This window comes from Neolamprologus brichardi, chromosome 8 (assembly GCF_056152115.1).
Source record: "Neolamprologus brichardi isolate AB-2024 chromosome 8, ASM5615211v1, whole genome shotgun sequence".
NCBI lineage: Eukaryota > Metazoa > Chordata > Actinopteri > Cichliformes > Cichlidae > Neolamprologus > Neolamprologus brichardi.
Window position 1 is genome coordinate 22,759,509 of NC_142111.1, and position 21,275 is coordinate 22,780,783.

General features: G+C 39.3%; 2 protein-coding genes across 2 annotated transcripts in view; both read right to left on the reverse strand.

Annotated features, from left to right (window-relative positions):
• myo1d (myosin 1D) overlaps window positions 1–10,578 on the reverse strand; it is a 135,884-nt gene extending 125,306 nt beyond the window's left edge. The window contains exon 1 of the mRNA XM_087844874.1: window positions 10,094–10,578. Within this exon, the coding sequence (XP_087701000.1) occupies window positions 10,094–10,188 (95 nt within the window). The 5' untranslated portion in view covers window positions 10,189–10,578. The remainder of the gene's footprint in view (window positions 1–10,093) is intronic.
• Window positions 10,579–12,640: 2,062 nt separating this feature from the next.
• Window positions 12,641–18,153, reverse strand: LOC118454359 (uncharacterized). The gene is given in 11 exon segments (XM_087845203.1): window positions 12,641–12,929; window positions 12,931–13,043; window positions 13,807–14,060; window positions 14,164–14,247; window positions 14,250–14,336; window positions 14,433–14,475; window positions 14,557–14,626; window positions 15,732–15,826; window positions 16,036–16,110; window positions 16,697–16,896; window positions 17,260–18,153. Coding segments are annotated over 9 exon segments (1,110 nt in total). The 5' UTR covers window positions 16,697–16,896; window positions 17,260–18,153.
• Between the last annotated feature and the right edge of the window lie 3,122 nt (window positions 18,154–21,275).

Sequence of the window (21,275 nt, forward strand, 5' to 3'; positions counted from 1 at the left end):
AAAACAGACACTGTCACGCTTTTTGTCCTCTAATGATGTCATGTCTATCTAAAAGTTAACGATTTAATGATATCGAATTAGAATGATGCAGACACCCCATTTGTCAAAATAATAACAAGCCAAAAATCCAGATAAGGATGATGGCACTGGATGCTGTGTATCACAGAGAGAAGAGTCTATGGTCATCTCTATATCAGTGGTGTCAAACATAAGGCCCAGGGGACAGAATCGGTTTGCCAGAGACTTCAATTTGGCCCAATGGAAGGAGTACCTAGACTGGACTTTTAACTGTATTTTCAATGAGCTAGCAGAACTTTCTGTAATTTAGCACATTTATCATGTAGAAAACAGATGTTGCTGAAATTGCACTTCTTTTTCTGATATTAAGACTTGTCTGGGATTAAATGCTTAATTAAATGTCTTTGCACTGTCAGAAAGAGGAGTTTTACTCATCTGGATCAAATTTGTGTTGTATGTGACCCACGCTCTAAAGGAATCAAGGGGACACAAAATCCTATTGTTTCGCCAAATACCAATTTCCAAATTAATAATAAACTTGTAAGAAAGTTAAAAATTCTATATTAGATTTCAGTTCTGTTTGTATTTTGGACAGCTGGATAATTTGACTGTGCTACTTTGGAAAAGCATGAGCACATGTTTGAAAACATTGTTTGCATAGACCTTTTTTATATAGCAGACTCTGGCACATAACAGGAAAAACACTGGTATAACTGATACGCTGACATCTGCTTTCATTTAAGTGACCCACTTCCAGGCTTCCTGTATTACGGATTCCGAGTAGCTAAGTGGGACCCCCGATGGACCTGAGCCAATGTTAATGGGATTTGTTTTACCTGTGCTTTACCTGACAAATCAGACAGTCTGACTAGTCACACTGAAAGAAGCGTAACTAAACAGCTGAAATAATAAAACTAAGGATAATACTACTGAAAAAATATAACAAGTGATACTGACACTGATTCTAGTAAGTAATATAACTCACAATTTCTATTGTGCACACTTCACTATGTGCACTTTTCACATAGGTAAAAACGACATTTCCATATTTTCATTTGCATAAAGTATACAGGTATTATTGCTGTTTTGCTAGCTGTTTAGAGGAAATTATTAAAGCACAACTCATAAAACTGTCACACAAGAGGTACATGTCTTATAAAACAATCTTCTGTGAGGAGCTGCAACAGGCAGATTAACAGACAAAGCCTTAAGGCCAAGCTACACAAAGTTCCCATGAGGGCAGCAGGCCTGCACACTTAGGGGAAATGGGAGCCATGTGTAAACAGCCTGGCTGGAGATCAGGTGGCCGACCCTCCTTTCTTTGTTGAATGTGATCACAGCTATCTGCCCCGCCCCTTTACTCACACACAATATACCAAACCAAAGTTAAGCTGCCACTACTGCATGTACAGTATTTGAGTAGAGGACTTTGAAGGCCTTGAGGGCCTGTTAATATAGAAGAAATGAAGGGAGCAGTGGTGGTAGTGGTTGAGTTTTTGAGTCTGGCTGCTTTCCTGACACAGAACCCGTTTACGCTTTAACACACTGGCCAGCAGCGGCTGATGTAAAAATCACAGTGGGCTTTGGCTATGAAAATGGATGACTGAGTGGATTTTTTGAAGAAACACAGCGAGAAGAAAAAAACTGAGAAATGATCCAACCCAAAAGAACCAGACATTACTCAACACGCTATTTCAGGAAAGTACTATGATTTTTATCAGGGCTAAAAGGGCAGCGTGGAAGAGCACAAAAACAGACAGATGGACAAAAACTAACAGAGGAGGAGACAGAGGAGGCAAGAAAAGGACAGAAATAGATGAAACAGGATTAGTTGTTATGCTAAAGCTGAAATAATTAACTAAATAACAGAAATTCTAGCTTTTTTTTCCTTAAATTATTCTGGGAACTTTTCATCTATGCAGAGATTTCAGTCGGGTGAGTTCAGATATACTAGTGTAAAAGCCGTTTTAACTTGCTTAAACCCCTTTAATGTGAATTTTCACATTTATGGCACATCTTTGACAACTGGTTACCAACTGGGAGAAATAAGAACACAAAGTTTCAAACTGTACAGTCTGAAAAATGGTTCCTATGAAGCTTTTGAAAGAGAAAAATGCTGACAGTAAATAATCCGCCTACATGTACTCCTTCACTTAGGAGCAGCAAAGTGATGTGAGGTGCTGGCTGTGAAAGTGAGTAAGCTGTTCCACCCCCACTGTGGCTCAAAGCACAGCTCCAACAGGTGGACAAGAGAACAATACAACAAAGGAGGAGGCAGGGGACGACATCATCGCTACCTTGGACACACAATGTGCACAAAAGACAACGCGTACATACCCAAAACCACAAACGCGCATAAATAACCAAAAGACTAACACTCCTTATCTGGGATCGCTAAGCTCTACGTCATGTTAGCGGACTTGAAGTGAATGAGATTCAGACAGGAGATAAGAGTCCTGTGTGTAGACTGGAGAATGAGGGTACTGGGAATTTTGTCAGGGCATTATGTTGCACAGACAGGTTGCGGTTGCTTGTTGCATCATCAGCCAGACAGTTTACATGTGATGCCTGACAAATTTAAACCCTAAAGGGCAAGTCAAATTTCAATTATTTTATTCATAGGTGAATTGATAATGGATATGTTAGTGTTTATTTGTGTATAGGTGTGCATTAAGATGTTATGGCCAACATTAAGATATTGGCCATAAAATCCCAAATGAATCCTTTTGCATCTTAAATGTGCTGAAGAAAATGTGTCAGCTAATCATCTGGAACCTCGTGGCTCCAGAGGAAAAAAACATCTTATAATAATCAATACTTTTTAAGCTATCTAATGATTTTTTAACTCTGAAATCTAAAGTGTCAAATTACATGAACTGAGTTGAATTGTGTAAGTTTTTCTACACACACGAGGTGGACTTTGTTATGCATTTCCTCAATCAGGAAGAAGCTGCTTTATAGGAACAGTCTGTAGATTCCTTGCATAATATTCAGAAAACCATTGTTAATAATGACACCCATTAAAGACACTGCATACCTGAGTAGAAGGCCCAAAAAACCAAAGTTAATTTGGATCTAATGAAGCCACCAACAGCAGATACACAGAATAATGGAAAAGATGCAGCAAGAAAAATGGAAACTGTGACACAACAGCACTAAAATAAAGACAAAACCTGGTCCTAGAAACACTCTACTTGGGCTAGCGTCCTGCTGCTGACCCCGCCTCCCATCTCAAGAGTCCACAAATGAGACGTCTCTGAGAGTCGCTGAACCTATTTTGGAGGGAAATAAAGCTACACAAGCACAGCCCCTGTTTATGTAAGGATGGTAATGTGTTTCAGATTATAGGCGGTTGTATGGAAATTCTTGTGGTGAGACTGGACTTTTCACTGCTGGATTGCAGGGGAGCAGGCCGACGAGGCATTTCTCAAACAGCCTTCTATGAATCTGTCAGCTCGGCGAAGGCTCGTTTTCTTAGTAAGAAATCTCGCAGGAATATAGGCAGTGTGAGGGACTGAAGCAACTTTGGAGTTTGCAATAAAGAGCAAACAGTTTCAATGTTTAGCTACTGCAACATAAAGGAAACAGATGTTAATCACACAACGAGCCTGTCGTCTCCCTCAGATCTTGTACCATTAACGCCAACGATTGTAACTGACGTCATACACATTTCTGTGCTTGCTGCTGCTGGCCCTCCATTTCCAAAAAGCACACTATCTTAGCATTCATCTAAAGACGTTTCTCTTCCATTGACTGAAAAACCACTGGGAGGAAAAAACTTTAATATGCGGGTTGGGATTAAATATTCTTACAGTCATCTGCTGCACACTATCACCGTTTTCATCTTTGCTGTGGGGCTGACAGTGTTGTGCACATGGACTTTGGTTTTATTGCAGAGGAATGAACAAAGGCACAAAAGCAGCAAATAAAGACGGATTTAGTTGAGGAAAGGCCTTAAGCTTAATATGTTCCAGATGCCAATGCATTTAAATTGAAAGACCCCCACACACACACAAAAAAAAACCAACATATAAACACGTAGTGGGTCTTTAGTGTCACCGGTCCTCCGAGACCATATCTTACAAGAGTGGGAGACACTAGGTTTCCTACGCTAGGTTTGATCTCTTATTTTTTTTGCAGCACAAAAACAGAGAAGGTTGTCTCATTTAACGTCACCCCTCTTTTAATGTACCTGCAGTTGGAGCAGTTAAAACAGGAGGAGCATTGTTCCTTTTACAGCAATTCAAAGCAATTTACCAAGTAATTCTATGTTTAAATACAGGAAATGCCACAACGGAGTGACAACTGCAACCTAGCTATGCTACCTGAGAACAAAATTGAATCTCATGTGTACAGCATATGCCCGTCTGCACACAAAATTCTTTACTGAGCTGGGAAGAGGCTGTAGGAATCAATGAAATGTGAGGAGCAAAGGCAGGGGAAATGCCAGCTTTCCTGCTTTGCCGGCCTGCTCCACATTATTGTAGACTTCCCGTTCAAAGTCCTGTTTAACTCCGCATAGATAGGTTCAAGGGTCAAATCACTCAGAGCAGTCAAACAAACAGAAGCCTTCAGACGTTCAGAACAATATTTTGCTTGTGTAGAAGTCCTGATAATATTATCATACTTAGCCCAGTAGAAAGAAAACCTACAAAGACGGTTAGGATTAAAGCAAACAGCCCATTTCCCATCATGTTCTTCTCATTCGATTTTCATTCATCTGGACATCAATTAAAAACCTGCCCTCATCTGTTAGTGTGACGATCTGGAAGATCAGACACTTATTTATAAGACTGATGTACAATAAAAATACTCCCATGTTTATTTGGGAAACACAGGGGTTCAGAGGATTTTTTTTTCCCTTGGAAAAGACAAGACAATGCTGCCTTATAAAGACATTTAGTGGCAGAAAAACTTGCTATACACAAGAGCTGTGAGTTCGCAGGATGTCAGATCTAAAGGACAAAGTGATCACTAAATACTGCTATAACTGTTTTGCCCATATTTTGCTTTATTTAGTCAATTTAAGGTATAAAATCACATTTACTGTCATCAGTAAACATGAGTTTAAATTAGGAAAGATAACTCACAGTTATAAAAATAATCAGATATAGGTTCTGCTGAACAGTTTTGAGCATATCTGCTTAAAGTCGATGTGCAAAGTTCTCAAGACCATACAGCTATCTGGCATTATTCTCCTACCATCTCTACAAAAAGACTTTGGGCAACTGCTGGGCTCTATTTTGAGACTGGGAGGCTCTCTGGAACAGGCCACACAGTTCAACCTCAAGTCAAACAAAGTAAATGTCAACTTGAACAACCATTTCTGGCCACAGTGAGGGAACACAAGCAATCTTTTCCAAATCATGCCTTACATGCATGCAGCCACCGGGGAACTTGATTACCTTCCCAACATGGCAGGCTTTTAACAACACTAGCAGAAATCCCATATAGAGCGGAGTAATTGAGTCGGTTAGTCAAACTTGGCCAACTGTGGAGTCACTAAATGAGGACTGGCTCCACACCAAAGCTTGGCTTTTGACCCACTTTAAATAAAAATATTTGGGGATTTTCACAACTTTTGGAAGAGTGAACAATGTGAGCTTCTCAGTAAGAGCGCCTGAGGAACCACCTGGAAAATGTTATGTTAGCTCTTCCAGCACCTGTAAATAACTTCAAATAAATGCATTCAGTTTAGTGGCTCTGAAGCTAAATTTCAGTGTGTTACACTATATTATGACGCTCAGCTCCCACACACGGTGTAAAACACACCCATGAGAGATGTGCAAAAGGGCTGCAGCACTGCTCACTTTGGATGAGAGAACTGGAGACAGCCTAAACACACTCACACATGTGCCCATGAATGCATGCATGCACCCTCAGACTAGGGGAAAAGGAGCAAAAAGGAAGCACTCCTTGCTGGTCACACCCTCTACAAATAACAATCTGCACACGCCACCTCTGGACCGAGCTGTCTAGCTGGAGGGAAAACAAACAGACAGAAAATAGGACAGAGTCGGGAAAAAGAGGCCCGGTGTTGTCTGGATCCTTGCAGGTTTCTTGCCTGTCTGCCAAGGCTACTGTTCACACCACAGAAGCTGATCTAATTTTAAAAGTATGTTAGTAAAAGCTTTGTTAACGATTACGGCAATGTCCTCTATAAACACGTACACTCGTGCATCTGGCACTCTCTCCTCTCAGACATCTTTGATTTATCGTAAACAGCAAACTGTACACTAAAAAAAAAAAAGAGCAGTCCAAATGCATTTAACAACAAAAGCTCTGAAATATATTAATTAATGAAATTAATCACAATTCTGATTCCTGATTTTAATATATCCCCTAAATATATTCCTTATAATGATGGTGTTCAAGTAACTCTAAAAGCCCCAGTTTTCTGAGCATGGATTTAAGCTTGAATATTGGCACATTGTAACAAATGTTTATGCGGAGTAAAACATGAGGAAAAGCTGGCAGAAGGTACTGAGAGGGAGAAGAAAGACTTTAAGGTACCACTAATACTTAGCACCAAGTGATTCTGGCTGCAATCCACTTCTTTTAAGCAGGTACGTGCATCTAACAGTTCTCGTCATTATCACCAGCCCCACCCTCCACGGGCGGAAAAGGAATCACAAACATTTTGGTGTGGTCCACATTCCTGAATATCTTGCTCTGCTTGGTCATATAAGGAAAACCACACAGCCAACTGACTGCCAGTAGAAAAAGACCTTGGAAAGTGCAACCTTAAAGTCCTTCAAATATTTACTCCACAAGTCACTGCTGGCAGTATGTCTACTAACAACTGAACTTGCATGTTGTTTAATGACGACCTTCACATTCACAGCAGCAAAACACTTTACGCTTTTGCAAAACTCGCTGCACTACAGATGACAGGTTAAACAATGAGTGCAGTGGCTCTGTTATACGTTCCCTAAGAAGGAAGGAAGGACGCTGCAAGTCAAAACAAAGCTGCTCTAAGTGATCACTTTAATTCTTGATGAAACAGTTTACCCCTAGTGCAAGTGGTCTCTTCAAGATGACAAAGGCAACGTCAAGACTCAGGGGCTCATTAAATAGTTTGATGAGGATGATGTCAAACATAGTCTATGGCCTTCATTGTCACCAGGTTACAAACCCACAAACCACTGTTTGGATATTTTAGGCTTAAATGATAGTCGCTGGTCTCTTTATCATCATAAGGAATACATTTTGGATTGTGATTCATGCTGCACTTGGAGAATCAATCTCAAGGAGCACAGAAGTTGTCAGTATGTAATATTGTGACCCAATAACTACCAAGACACTTTATTTGATTAAGTTTGTAACATCGGCACAAAGTGAAATGTTACTTCTTTGTATTATTTTGTAACTAATTTTAAAGCATTTTTCCTGTCTTCAGATCCTTTGTTGTTCTCTCATTAGGTGTTTTTCCCCTGAACATCAATAAAGTCTTATCTTGATGTGACTCACACTATATGGACAAAAGTGTTGGTCCATTTATAGAATAAATGTTTTAATACATCTCATTATGACGTCTGAATCTATAAGTATCAATATGGAGTTGGTCCAAGCTTTGTAGCTATGACAGCAGATACTGTTGGACAAGCGGCCCTGGCTTCAAACTGTGTTCTCGTTCATTCCAAAGATGTTGGATGGCGTTGAGGTCGGGGCTATGCATGAGCCACTCAGGTTCTTGCACACCAGACTCATCCAACCATGCCCTTATGGACCTTGCTTGTGCACTAGGGTATGGTCAGGATGCAATGGAAATTTGTCTTCCTCAAACTGCATACAATTGGCCAAAACTCCAGAAAAACAACTCCGTAGCATCGTCCCTCCTCCACCAAACCTTAGGTGTGGCACAGTTGGAGAGTTAATGTTCTCCTGGTATTCTCCAAAGCAAGTCTCATCCATCAGATTTGCAGACAGATAAACATGATTTTCCCTCCACAGAACACATTTTCACTACTCCAAAGTCCAGTGGTGCTTTACAGCAATCCATCCTGCACTTGCCATTGTGTTTGGTGATGTAAGGCGTGCATGCTGCTCCTCAACCATGGAAAACCATGCCCTGAAACTCCAGGCATGCTGTGTTTGTGCTAATATTCATGACAGAAGAGGTTCAACCCTTTGAAGCCATGTGACTGAGTACAGCAACTTTACAGGGTCTAACTGTATGTGGCTGAGTTGCTGTGGGTCCCAAACACTTCCACTTTGAAGTCATATTGCTTACAGTTCAAAAAATGACTCATTGCAGCACTCTAACCCTAACAAAAACAGGTGAGCTCTTTAGAATCAGCTCACTCTTTCACAAATATGTGTAAAGGGAGAATGTGTGGCTAGGAGCTACACCTTATACACCTGTGCAAAACGGACTGAAAACACCTAAAGTCAAAGAATAAGTGGTATGGTCTAAAACTTTTATCCATATAGTGATACTAATAAAGCACATGTGCTAAGTAGAGAAAGTGAAACCAGTGACTAAACATCTTGCCAGGTTTTTGTCCTGTTTATTTATTTATTTTTGATTACATCCCTACATTCATTTTTCAATATTCTTTAAATCTTTATTTAATTAGGAAGTGACGCTCCTGGGAAAACAAATCTCTGTTGCAAGAGTCTCCTGGCCAAAGATAGGCAGGATAACCCAAGCATATTATTTGAATCAACTTCCATTGCTAGTTTGAAATGTGCAACCTAAGCCAACACACAGTTCTGACACTGACATTTTTTTCAGCACATATCTTCTTATTTGCTTTTGACCATTTATGGACCATGTTTCTTCACATGCCAGCTTACTGCCAATACTGTTATTAATTGTTCCAGCTGTAAATTTACATTTATTGAAGTACATAACTGAAGCACAATTTTAATATACTTGCACTTTAAGTATCTCTGTGTTTTGCTACTGTCTATGTCCACTCCTCTATATTTGAATGCAAATATTGTACTTATTAGCACTCCACACCATGTATTTTAAACATTTTGGTTCTGATGCACCATCTGTGCTGCACCATTACAGCTAAAGCTACCCAGCAGTATAACACCAATTAAACCAATCATCTCAAGTTCCAATATTTAACCCATAAACACAGTAATCAATCATTTTTTATTATATTATGTGCTTGATTTTGCCAAACTTTCACTTCAGGTTATTTGCGTATATTATCCTAAAAAGTTATAATCCTATTTAACAAAGTTAAGTAAAAGGTCTAACTTTTTATTTTATTAATTTATAAAACAGTTATTAAATACAAAATAATTTTCAGGCTCTTGTGCAGCACCATTGTTCATGTATTAGCCATCTAATTCATCTGTATTAGTCCAAAGGGCTAAACATGTACCTCAAAATTGTAGCCAGTTTCCTGTGAAGTATTTTTCTGATCAAATATTCTGATTTTCTGTGTGCCCCCTGCTTTGTTCTAAGTTCCCCCAGTACCACACCATTAAAAACACACCAACACACCAAGACCTCACTCCAAACTGACATTGGGGATCAGCTTCCACTTTCATCACAGATGGCAGAGGTGAGGAAAGGAGAAGAAGAAACTGAACTCCAAGCCACAGCCCATCTGAAACGTAATGTTACCCCCATGCTGCAAGGCGTGTCTGACATCATGCTTGACACAGAGCCACTGACAACACAGCTGATAGAAACCGGTCTGGAGGAGAATCCGTTCAAACCGGAGTTGTGTGCATGGAGGCTGGGTGGAGTTTCACTCAAAATATTTCAAAGCGAATTACCGGTTTGATCCGAAAGCAGGCAAAGGAGGGAAAAGCGCGACAGCAACCAAACACTTTAAACAAGCTGGCCATCCCATCATTCACATGTGAAAGTGACGTATCGAAAACAGGTGATGGCAGAGATTATAGCCGCTTGACAAGTTCTCTTCATTCAGCAAGAATGAGCTTTGTAACACCTGTTGAATGACAAACAGCAAACATTTTGGCTAAAAATGCTGTTAGCAGGTACCGTGTTCGCTCTAAATCTCCACTCTCCCGAGCGTGAGTGCTTATTAGACACTCCTGCGGATTTACAAAGGTGAACGACCGCAGCCGTGCAGGGCTGGCTTACCTGAGTTTTAGGTTAGCCATGAATTCTTCCATAGACACGTTGTCCAAAAGCACAAAGTCTGCTTTTCCAAACTCCAGGCTCTCGTGTTCTGCCATGCTGTTATTTTTTTTTCTTCTTACTGAAACTCCTGGAAAATAAAATGTGTCAACAAGTTGCTCTGAAGTGCCGACAAAGGGTGGACATTGGCGGGCTTCCCTGACCACCTCCTCTACTTTAATGTGCAGCTCTGTATTCGGTGCTCATTTTTTCTTTTCTTTTTTTTTTGGTCAAATTCTAATTTTAGTCATGTTTAATTGAGGTCGGAAATTCCCTTTTAAAAACCAGCAGCTGCTAATTCTGAACGTTTTAACACGCCGTTTCCCTTCAGGAGCTGCGCTTTTCTTTTAACAAGCAGGAATTATTCCAAAATATCCTCATGTCCATACAAAGTTTCGTCTTTACGCCGAAAGGTACCGTCCCGTTACACCGTGCGCCAGCTCCCCCTGTCCGTCCGTCCTTTTTCCTGGAGTTTCTCTCCTGTCCCTCCTGAACGACCGTACACCAATAGGATTGAAGCATCCTCGTCTAAGCCCCGCCCCCGCCCTGTGGAGAGGTGTTGGTCAGGCAGCGATGTGTAAGTTGAAAAGCATTGCAAATATTTCTGTAGACCACCGCTCCACCAGTTTCTGATACATATTTCAGCAATGACGACGCCACCTCTAAGCTGTTAAACACTCGGAGGAAAACCATAATGTTTTTGGCCTCACTTTAATGATGCCCTCTTTTACCATAAAAGGGAAAACTGGGTCTCAGTAAGATTTTCTCAAGATGATATGAATGAAAAGCAGACGTACAGTTATGTAGACAACGAGTCATTCACTGGATTAATTATCAAATAACCTGTGATAAATAAAACATTATTTTTTTAGGTTTTCCCTCCTATGCTGTATCTTAACGTTGCCTCCTGAATGAAACCTGTAAAAGAAGCTGAACACTTTAAGTGCCGCCGGCTTCTCACTAGGCTTACTCTGATATTAGTGCGCCACCTTGTGTAAAACAGAGGTAAATGGCTTTTAATGACGCTTATGACTGAAAACTCCACCCTGACAAACAGCAGTGTTGCTCTAATCGTATTAACTTACATGCTTAAAAAATTGTAAAATATCATCTATTATGTGATTTCATTGAGATAAAAATTTTAACCTGAATAAATAAATGATTAAAAAATACATTTGTTCTGTCATTACAATGCATCATAAATCAATTAATTTAGGACATAAATGACTGGATGACGTTTTATTTCCTACTTCTATATTTGGCCCTAAAATCCTTGGCCTCCAACAGCTCCATGGGTAGTAATCTTGGAGTCATTTTTGATCAGTATATGCCAAAAACATAAAAAAAAAATATGTAGAATTGCTTTCTTTCATCTGAGCAATATTATTAAAATTACATTAATCCTGCCTCAGTGATGCTGAAAAACTAGTTCACGCATTTATTACTTCTAGCCTGAACTATTACTATTTTTTAATATCAGGTTGTTCCGAAAGTTCCATGAAAAGCCTCCAATTAATCCAAAATGCTGCAGTGGGGATAGCAGCAGGAACTGCAAAGAAAGACTATATTCCCTCTATACTGGCTTGTCTTCGCTGGCTCCCTGTTAAATCTTTCTCCTCATATACACAACCTTGAATAATCAGGCACCATTATATCTTAAAGAGTACATAATATAATATTATCCTAACGGAGCACTTTGCTCTCTTACTTGTGGTTCTCATAATTTCTGAAAGTAGAATGGGAGGCAGAGCCTTCAGCTATCAGCTCTTTGCCGGTGGATTTGGGAGACAGATATCCTCTCCACTTTTAAGATTAGACTAATAACTTTTCTTTTTGCTAAAGCTTATAGTTAGAGTGGGATCAGGTGACTCAGGCATCACTTTTTATGCTGTTGTAGACACAGGCTGCTGGAGGACTTCCTGTACCAGACAGCACATTTCTACTCTCCTCACGACTTTGTACTATGGCTCCTGCTCCTGCTATTACTGCTGCACATCTGTCTCCCATCCTCTGTGTTTTGTCCTGTCTACCTATGCTCTCCCTTTTTCGCTTTCCTTCCATCCCCAGCCGTTCACAGCAGATGGCTCGCCCTCTCTTAGACTGGTTCTATTGGAGGCTTCTTCCTGTTGAGAAAAGCTTTTTCTTCCCGCTGTCACATAGTGCTTGTTGGGATTTCTTACCAAATAAAGTGCCTTGCTGAGTTTTGAGGCTTTATAAATAAAACTGAATTGAAAGTGAATTTTAAATGAATGTATAAATTGCAGTAACATCACTCTTAAGTCTTTTTAATATTAATATTTTCATTTAAGCATCAAAGCAGACACAGAGTAGTTAATACAGTGGAACTGGTTGATTTAGCACAAGTTAGCATTAGCAAAAATAATGAAATAAATTACAACAACCGTGAATCTGTTGACAGAAAGAACAAACTTTTTCCTTATCTCCTCTTTGCTAAAATACAAAAACAAATAAAAGTGACACACTACATCAATGAGCACCATTTTAAACATATTATTTACTTTGTAAAAGCAGTGAGCCTCCAAATGTAATAGTCATGGATGCAGCGGTGGCCCAGGAGTTACCACAGTTGTGGGTGACATAGACTGAAGCCCCTCTGCAGAGGAAAGTCATGTATGTAGATGTGCTTCCAACACTGTAGGAACGGGGAACATGTGCACGAGAAACAGCCACCCAGTAATTATTTATTACTAGCCACAGATCAGTTTTAAGGCCCTTAATGGTTGTCTGAGTGGAGAAGAAGAACTGGTAGATTCCTTTGACGGGAGCCCTGAACACACCAGCCCACATTCACCAGCACCTTGCTGTACTCGATCCTGTTCAGTTTGCCATTGATTTGGGCTGGTTAAGACGCAAAGAAGTGGATCTTTTGGGAAGACACTGAAGAGCAGGTAATCTTATTAGTATTATTACAAAGACAAATAAATATATACCTTGCAGCAATTTCTTAATAAAGAAAGGCTTTTGTAGGTGTATTATGGAAAACACAGGATAATATCTTAATCATTCTTACACAAACTATGTAGCAGATTCTCCAGCTTTTTTTTTGCTTATAATTAAAGTTTGAGGAGAAAAAAAGGAAGACTTCACCTGTCTCTTAATATTTCTTAAAGTAATACAAATGTTTAAACAGTTGTTTAATGAAGCTTTTGTATGTTGAATTTTTGTATTTATATAGATACAAACTAGTAACGAATTAGTGCTTTACAATAATGCATGCAACTATTTGTGCCTGATTGCCCATATTAATCAATGTTGGTATTCAATAAGTTGCATTACGATTGACAAAGAAACGCTGTCACCAAACAGAGAAGAATAAAAGCCCCAGACATCCAAGGCCTTCCATCCCTTCAGCGTAAACGTTAGTATGACACATTCAAACTGACAAAAACTTTACTTACTTCTGTTTGTCTTGCATCTCCAGTTAATCTTATCTCTGCTCACACAGGACTGGTTTCTCCTGCATCGCCCGCACACGAGCGTGTTGACGTCTGAGAACACACATTCAGCAACATTCGAAAAGGCCTCTAAAAAGCACTGCTCTTAGCAGGAATTAGACTGTTCCAAAAGGTATACATTTGCAGCAATCAGGATAAATATGGATTGTGGGTGAAAGTGGATGTTTAATTTCTTAATTTTTCAGCATCCAAAAGCCAAACGCTCCCACAAATGTGCACAATATTAATGCATTTTTTTACGTAATAGTTGCCCGGGCACTTCTTGACTTTGATGGGGATGGAACGGAAACCACTGTTGTTCCAATGGCCGCAGACATTGCGGGTCACAATACCATCCTTGATCCTTGGATGAGGCCTGGACAGCCACAGCGGGGAGTTGGTGCCACATTTGTTCACAGGGACGCACCTCTCAGGCATCTGCAGACTTTTACCCTTGTAGAAAAGACGGTACCACCCTCCAATAGAAGATGAAAAATTTAATCTTTTCTTTTTTAAATGCCATTGCTACTTTTAGTGAAATAGGTGCATGCTACATATAAAGAAAGTGCAGTCGGTTACCTTTCCAGTCTACTTGCCGATCACACATCTTCAGCTTGCTGGTGGTGTTGGTGGCGCGCCAGGTCTGATCTAGGACCTGATCTGATCACCTCGTCTTCTTGCATCTTCCACAGATGACTGAAAGTTATCAACCTCAATGTAATTTGGACTGTAAGTGAGGACGTGTGTTCCTGCTCGAGAAGAGAGATCGCAGCACATATTGAATTAAGAGTGCGTGTTGAAAATAGTTTTATTTTGAGTAAAGAATGCAGATTATTTTATTCACTGACCTACTTTCTTCTGAGCTCTTTTCTGACGGCTTGATATATGCATCTGCGCATGAAAAAAAAATAACACATTCAGTAGCTGGTGCTCAGTATGGAGACAGATTGTAAGGAGTTATATAGAGGCTACCTGAGTCAGAGCATTCTGCTGCTGCTGAAGTGTTGTTTGTTCACACTTCAGGCTCTCCATCTCCTGCAATAGTGAGCATTTTTAGAAAGAGTGACATGCTGCAGTCTCATTGACAGATAAAATAATAATTCAGATTTATAGGGATTTATATAATAATGATAATAATAATAAAAATAGTGGGTCCAGATGCTCCAGATTATGTCCAATGCATACAGAGTCAGTGTGCGGTAATTCATAGAAGTTACCTATACCTATGTCACTATAGAAACAAGAAGGTAAAGAAAAGGAATGAATAAATGCGTATGTGTGTACAAATACATGCATATCTATATATGAGTATGTATACTGTATATGTAGTACTCTTGTAAAAGGCTGGTTTGGATTTGAGGATTTGTTTGCAGAGGGCTGGATTGTTGTAGATGTGTATAATTTATGTTTTTTATTTTATGCTTTAATAAAAGCTTTAATGCAATGGCCGTAGCTCACGTGGTAGCGCAGGTAGTCTACAAATCCTAAGGTTGGTGGTTTGATCCCTGGCTGCTCTGGTGTGCGTACCAAAACACCCTTGGCCAAGATATTGAGCCTCAAGTTGCTCTCTATGAATTGCAAAGCACTCTATAAGAACCACTCCATTTACCATTAAAAAAGCAAAGCCCACTGCAATTAATTTTAAGGCAAATTCTAGTGTTTTCCTACTAAATGTCTGAAAAATCAAGTAAAAAATAAAAACAGATTTCAACACACAGAAAATGGAAACAAGCATTTGAAGCAACATTTCCACCTTGACTTTATTGATGCAAAATTGGCAGTCGATATAAATAAAATAAATTTTTTTTTATGTAGATGAATTGGGTAATATGATCAAACGTTTTTGGTCTACAGGGACCCTTCGCTAAGATGAAGGCCTGATGTTCATAAAAAAAAATAAGATTTAAAGAATAGTGAATAATTAACCTGCCTAGTTTCTTACTTTACCAATAAAGTGTCTGGTCTATAAAATCAAAAAAGGTGAAAAATACAGGGCCCAATTTCTTAAAATTTAAAAGAAAAGATATTAAAATTTCATTTATTTATTTATTTTTTTAATAAATGAAAAATTATTTAACAGAATGGTTAATCAACAGACTTGTTTATTAATTTTGTTGCCCTAATTGTGTAAAAGCTCATTGCATCACCTTGAAAATAGCAAAATAGCAGCTAGTTGCACAGACAAAGGTTGATCTTCTACGCAGCAAAGTTTGAGTTCAGAGTGGAAAAGAAGAAACGAAAACTTTCTCAAACGACAAATTGAAGTAATGATATTAAACATATCGTGATGTTCTATTCTCTCTACGAGCTCAGCGTGACAAAAGCTCGGCACAGTTCTGTCTGTGCTAAATAACATCTGGGGAAACTTTTGTTGCATAATAAATGTTTTTTTTTGTATTGTTCCATCTGCCTTCTAGCTTCATAACATCAGTGAACAAAACTCATACTCACAGAATTTGTGTTCCCCGAGCAACCAACTGCACAAGATGACAATGCTACGAACATGGCCAGAGCTAAGACAACCATCTGGGGATAACAACAGTTACACAATAGTTATGTAAAAGATGACATTTAAATGCTTGCTCATTTACTCGTTGAATAAATCCCGACAAAACACTGTACAAATGTCAGTGTTTATTGGAGAAACAAATAATTTGTGACCAGATGCTCGAAGCTTTGGTTTTATTTTTTTATCACATATCATTAGTGCGAGATGTTGGAATTAATTGAGGAAAAACGCTTTTAAAGGCTCGGGTGTTATGACAGAAACACATTTAGATACGGTTTATATTTATACAGCAAGAAAAGGACAAAGAAAATAAAAATTACAAGTCAATTCAACTAATTCAATATATTTAGATTTAATTAAATCTGCAGACTTTGCTATTTTTGCTCCTTTTTTTAATTAAAAACAACTACAACAACAATAATTGATCATTTGATTTGCAAGTTATTGAGTTCAGATTAAACACATTACAAAAAAATTGAAAAGTATAAAGAATAATAAAAAAAAGCATGCCTATAGCAACACAATATCATCACACAATCAATATTCAGCTACAGTTATATTGAAAATAAATCTTACAGTTTCATGAATATCCAAAAATTGTACCTTGAACTATTCAGTCAGCAGTCTGGTTATAGAAGCGGGCCATTAAAGTGCTGAAAGAATGAAAATAGCAAAACATTAAATATGTTTGGACGTCCAATTTCAATGCAATCAGATGTCTATAAGTGTAACGCTACGCTCACCTCTCATTTCATCATGATGAGAAACTGCACTGTCTGAACATGGCCTTAAATACTGACCCGCTTCAGTTTAAACAAAGGAGAAAATTCAGTTTAACGGCATCTAAAGGTGCAATTTTTCACAGACTTGTTGCAAGCGTAGACATGAAATTTCTGTAGTGTTGGCAGTTTCTTGCCCAGTCAGCAGACAGTGGTGACACTGTAAAAGTGGTCATTTTTTCTGACCACTTATTACTCCATACACAGATGGCCAAGGTGTGAAAACAGTCCAACTGACATTAATGTGAAGGCTGTGGCATTTCTGTTATTAAAATGATAGTTATCTGGCAAATGAACAAGTGAAGAGTACCTGCAGTAAATACTTCTTGCATTTGCTACACACGTCAAGACATCTTTGAGCTTTAAGATGAAGAATGTACTACTTACTACGAGTTCAACTGGAAGCGTGGGGTGGAGCTAATGTGACTTGAAGCTGTTGTGTTGTGGTGAATGTGTTATTCCTCTAAAGGAAATAGGCTCGGTCAGGCCTCTTCCGGGGCGCGGGGGGCCCTCGGGCCTCCGACCTCTGGGCCTGTGGCTCGGTTCACTCTGGCACAGCTGGCTGCCGGCAGAGCCGGCGGGCACGCCGGTGCAGCCCCCTCTAGCTTCTGCTCGGTGGCTACTGGGTGACCCCTCGTCTGGGGATCCTCAGCCCTTCCCATGAGGGTGGCACGGATGCCCCTCCGGTGGTCCTCCTTGGGCTCTCGCACTCTGGGGCCTCTGGATGTCTGGGGCCTGGATCTCCTCCATGCCTGCTTCATGCCCTGGGGGACAGGGCTATGGCTCTCTACATCCTCTTGCAGACCATTACATGGGGAAACCATTTGAATACAAGCAACTTGATGCATTTTGGTCAAGAGAGCCTGCTGAAGTTCAAACTGATCATGAAAACGATTAACAAAGTAATCACTCATTGCACGCAAGATATGCAGAACAGTATAAGATGTTAAACCTTGAAGCAGGTGGACTAAAATGCCACTTCTGTCGGCTAAGAACAGGAAACTGAGTCTGCAGCTCACATGAGCTCACTAACTTAGACAACAGATGATTGAAATACGCTGCCTGGTCTGATGAGTCTCGATTTCTGCTGAAACTTTGGGATAGTGGTTCAGAATTTGCCATAAACAACATGAAAGCACGGATCCATCCTGCCTTGTATCAGCGGTGGTTCAGGCTGCTGCTGGTGTGGGGGATATTTTCTTGGTACACTTTGAGTCTCTTAGTACCAACTGACCTTCGCTTAAAATGTCACAGCCTACTTGAGTATTGTTGCTGACCATATCCATCTCTTTATGACCACAGTGTACCCACCTTTGGATGGCTGCTTACAGCAGGATAACACACGATGTCATGAAGCTTAGAGGATCTAAAGGTGATGTCTCTAGCACTTTGTTAAATCTAAGCCATGACAAGCTCAGACAGCAAACAGTGAATCCACTAGTTTCCATGCAAACTAACTACAGGTGGATGTTTCAATAATCAAACAGGCCACTAGAGGGTAACAGCAGCAACAGAAGCTCGGCACCATCACCCCATTATTAATAATAATATAATGAGCCAGGAGTTATCTTTACTTGAAAAGAAAATGAGATAGTTCTTGTGTTTTATTGTGGGCTGACTCAAAGTGGAGGAGATAATTGTAGCTCCAGTCCAAATATGCAGTAAATGAATAGCTTTATGAAAAGCACCCCGTTGGCAGAGCAAGCCGCGTGCTTTACTGCTGTTGAAATCACAATTAGTTTGTCATGATGAAAACATTTGGCATGGGAGTATCTGTTGGCAGCCAGGGTGTTTACAGTGTTTCACCCTGGCAGTTGTAATGTACTGCTCTGGATATTTGTCTGCAGGTCACTGGGCCACAGGTCACCGAGAGATGTAACTGAGCTGAGGCAGGTTGTTTATCTTCCTTTTTTTTAAAAAAAATCAACAATTACCACTACTTGTTCGTTCATTAAAACTGAATCTGTCACCTTCCAGATGCTTTACTTTAGAGAACTGATATTAAATAACACTAATAATCACAAACCCAATGTAAAGAGAAAAACAAACAAACAAAAAAAACAGTGTAAAATGTAAATAAAAGCAGAAGCCAATGATGTGCAAGTTTCATGAAACTATATCTTATTCATTTCCTCTAATGGCCGCCTGAGGCTGAAATTCTTAGGCTAAAACTCTTAACTTTAGCTTGCTACTAATGGTTCTGGAGTAAAAATATGTGTTATTACAGGTGTGGCTTGCAAACCCACTCGTTTCTAACAACTTGTCAATCACAGTTCATCAGCTATTGAGCATATCCAACAACTATCTTTTCAAAAATGGAGTATGAGCAAGATTCGTGAAACTGATTTAGGATTTTTATTCAATATAACCCAAAATGAGTCACACTGACTCATTATTAGCCCAGAGCCCAGAGCCTAGAGGCAGACAAGAGTTTACTGGGATCAAGTCAGAGCGCTGTGTTCTAATTAGACTTGTATGGGACTAGAAGTCTATTTAGCAAATCGCTTCCACGTTTGCTTCAACTTTTTAGATCCAGAGTCTATGATCTTCTTTTATAATGTCTATGAGTCCAAATTGAGGCTTTAAAACATTAGAACATAAAAACAATGGGAGCTGTTATGATATATATGAAGTCTATAACTTCATATCTATCAAACATTGCACACCTTTGGTACAAAAAGATTATGCATAAGGGCACTTTGAGAATTCTTGTACACGTCAACATGCTGATGATGGACACTGTGTACTTTGGCAGGGGTTGCTGTTGCTATGGAGAGTTTATCAGCCTTTTGTTTGTATGAGATAGAAGCTGAGCGCTATTGGATTCTTTCCTCTGTGTATCTGTGTAAGCCTGCGGGTAAACACTCAGAGCTATGGCTGCATTTAGATCAGCTGCTGGCCCATATAAACTCAATACGGGATATGGAACAAGCCACCCACACGACCTTTCATTCATCAACAATAACAAATGGGCATCCCTGGAGTGAGCATGCCAAATCAAAAATAACACCTGTACAGTATGTTAGGTCAGAAATGATTTATTATGAAGTTGTTTTAGTTCTGATACTGTAATTAAATCTAATTTATCTGAACAACAAGTTATGCAAATGTACTTTACTGCACTGTAAATGTGAACAAAGGTTGAGGTACAGGGTTTTAAGAGATACTGTAAAACTAAATGAGTGATTAAGTCAGATACAGCAGTTTAATAATTCTTTAAATTGATTATATTATTATATTGTCCTCCCCTTTAAACATATCAGTATATTAGAGAAACATACAAGCAAACGTCTTGAATTTAAAGTCACTTAAGGCATCACGTATGATCAACAAAAGTTAATTAATTTTATAAAATTCTCTTTTTGTGTTGTTTGGCAGTAATAAAGTCAAACATTAAATGTTGTTGTATAGCTGGTATCACACAGTATCATGGGTTAGGGTCACTTTGCGAGTGATTATAAGAAAGACAGACTCCAGCGCTGCGTTCATCATCTGAGAACTTCCCAGACTGGACGTTATCAAAAACCGATGTTAGCTGATCTACTGAGACAACTAGAGTGTGTCCTGTGCTGCCACCAGAGATGGGCAGTAACGCGTTACTTGTAACTTGTTACTTGTTCTTGTAATGCGTTACTGTAATTTGATTACTTTTTCAATAAAGTAAGGGATTACTATTGCAAAAACGGTAATTAGATTACCGTTACTTTCCCGTAGGAACGCTGCGTTACTAAAACCATGATTTTTTGCGAGAATGTCTCATGACAGTGACGTAAGCGAGTGCGATGCTCCTGACAACAGCTGTGTGCAGATCAACAGTGGATAATGAGGCGCAGCGTTTAAAGCGTGGAAGTACTGACCTTACTTTGAGTTTGATTCCATAAAAAGTGACAAAAACATTAGTGTCCGCTGTGCGTGGGAAGAAAACTTCTTTTTACAGCGAAAAAAACCCTAAACAAGCACCGAGTGCGCTATGACGTAATGGGAAATTCACAGAGAAACTCGCGGATTCTTCCACTGACTGCTGCGGCACACCTGCACCAGGGTAAACCTCTGCCTACCCTACTCCTGCTTTACAGGTGAAAATAGAGCAACAGGACCGCTAGTCTTTGATTTTATTTATTTTCTACTGTGTTTTACTTGCATCTATTTGAAAGACTGAGTGTAAACACACAAAATATTTTTCTTTTATGTGCTGGAATGTGCAGAAAATAGGTTTAAATGTTAAACAAATTTCTTCCAGTCAGAGAATGTTGCATATAATTTCATTTTTGCTTGATGCTTAAAGTTAAAAGATTAAAACTGATAAAACAAGTTAAAAAAAAAAGAGACTTTTACATTTTGTATGATGGATTGTAGAAAAAGTAGAATTGGGCTGAAAGATCTATCACTTTATCACCTATTCA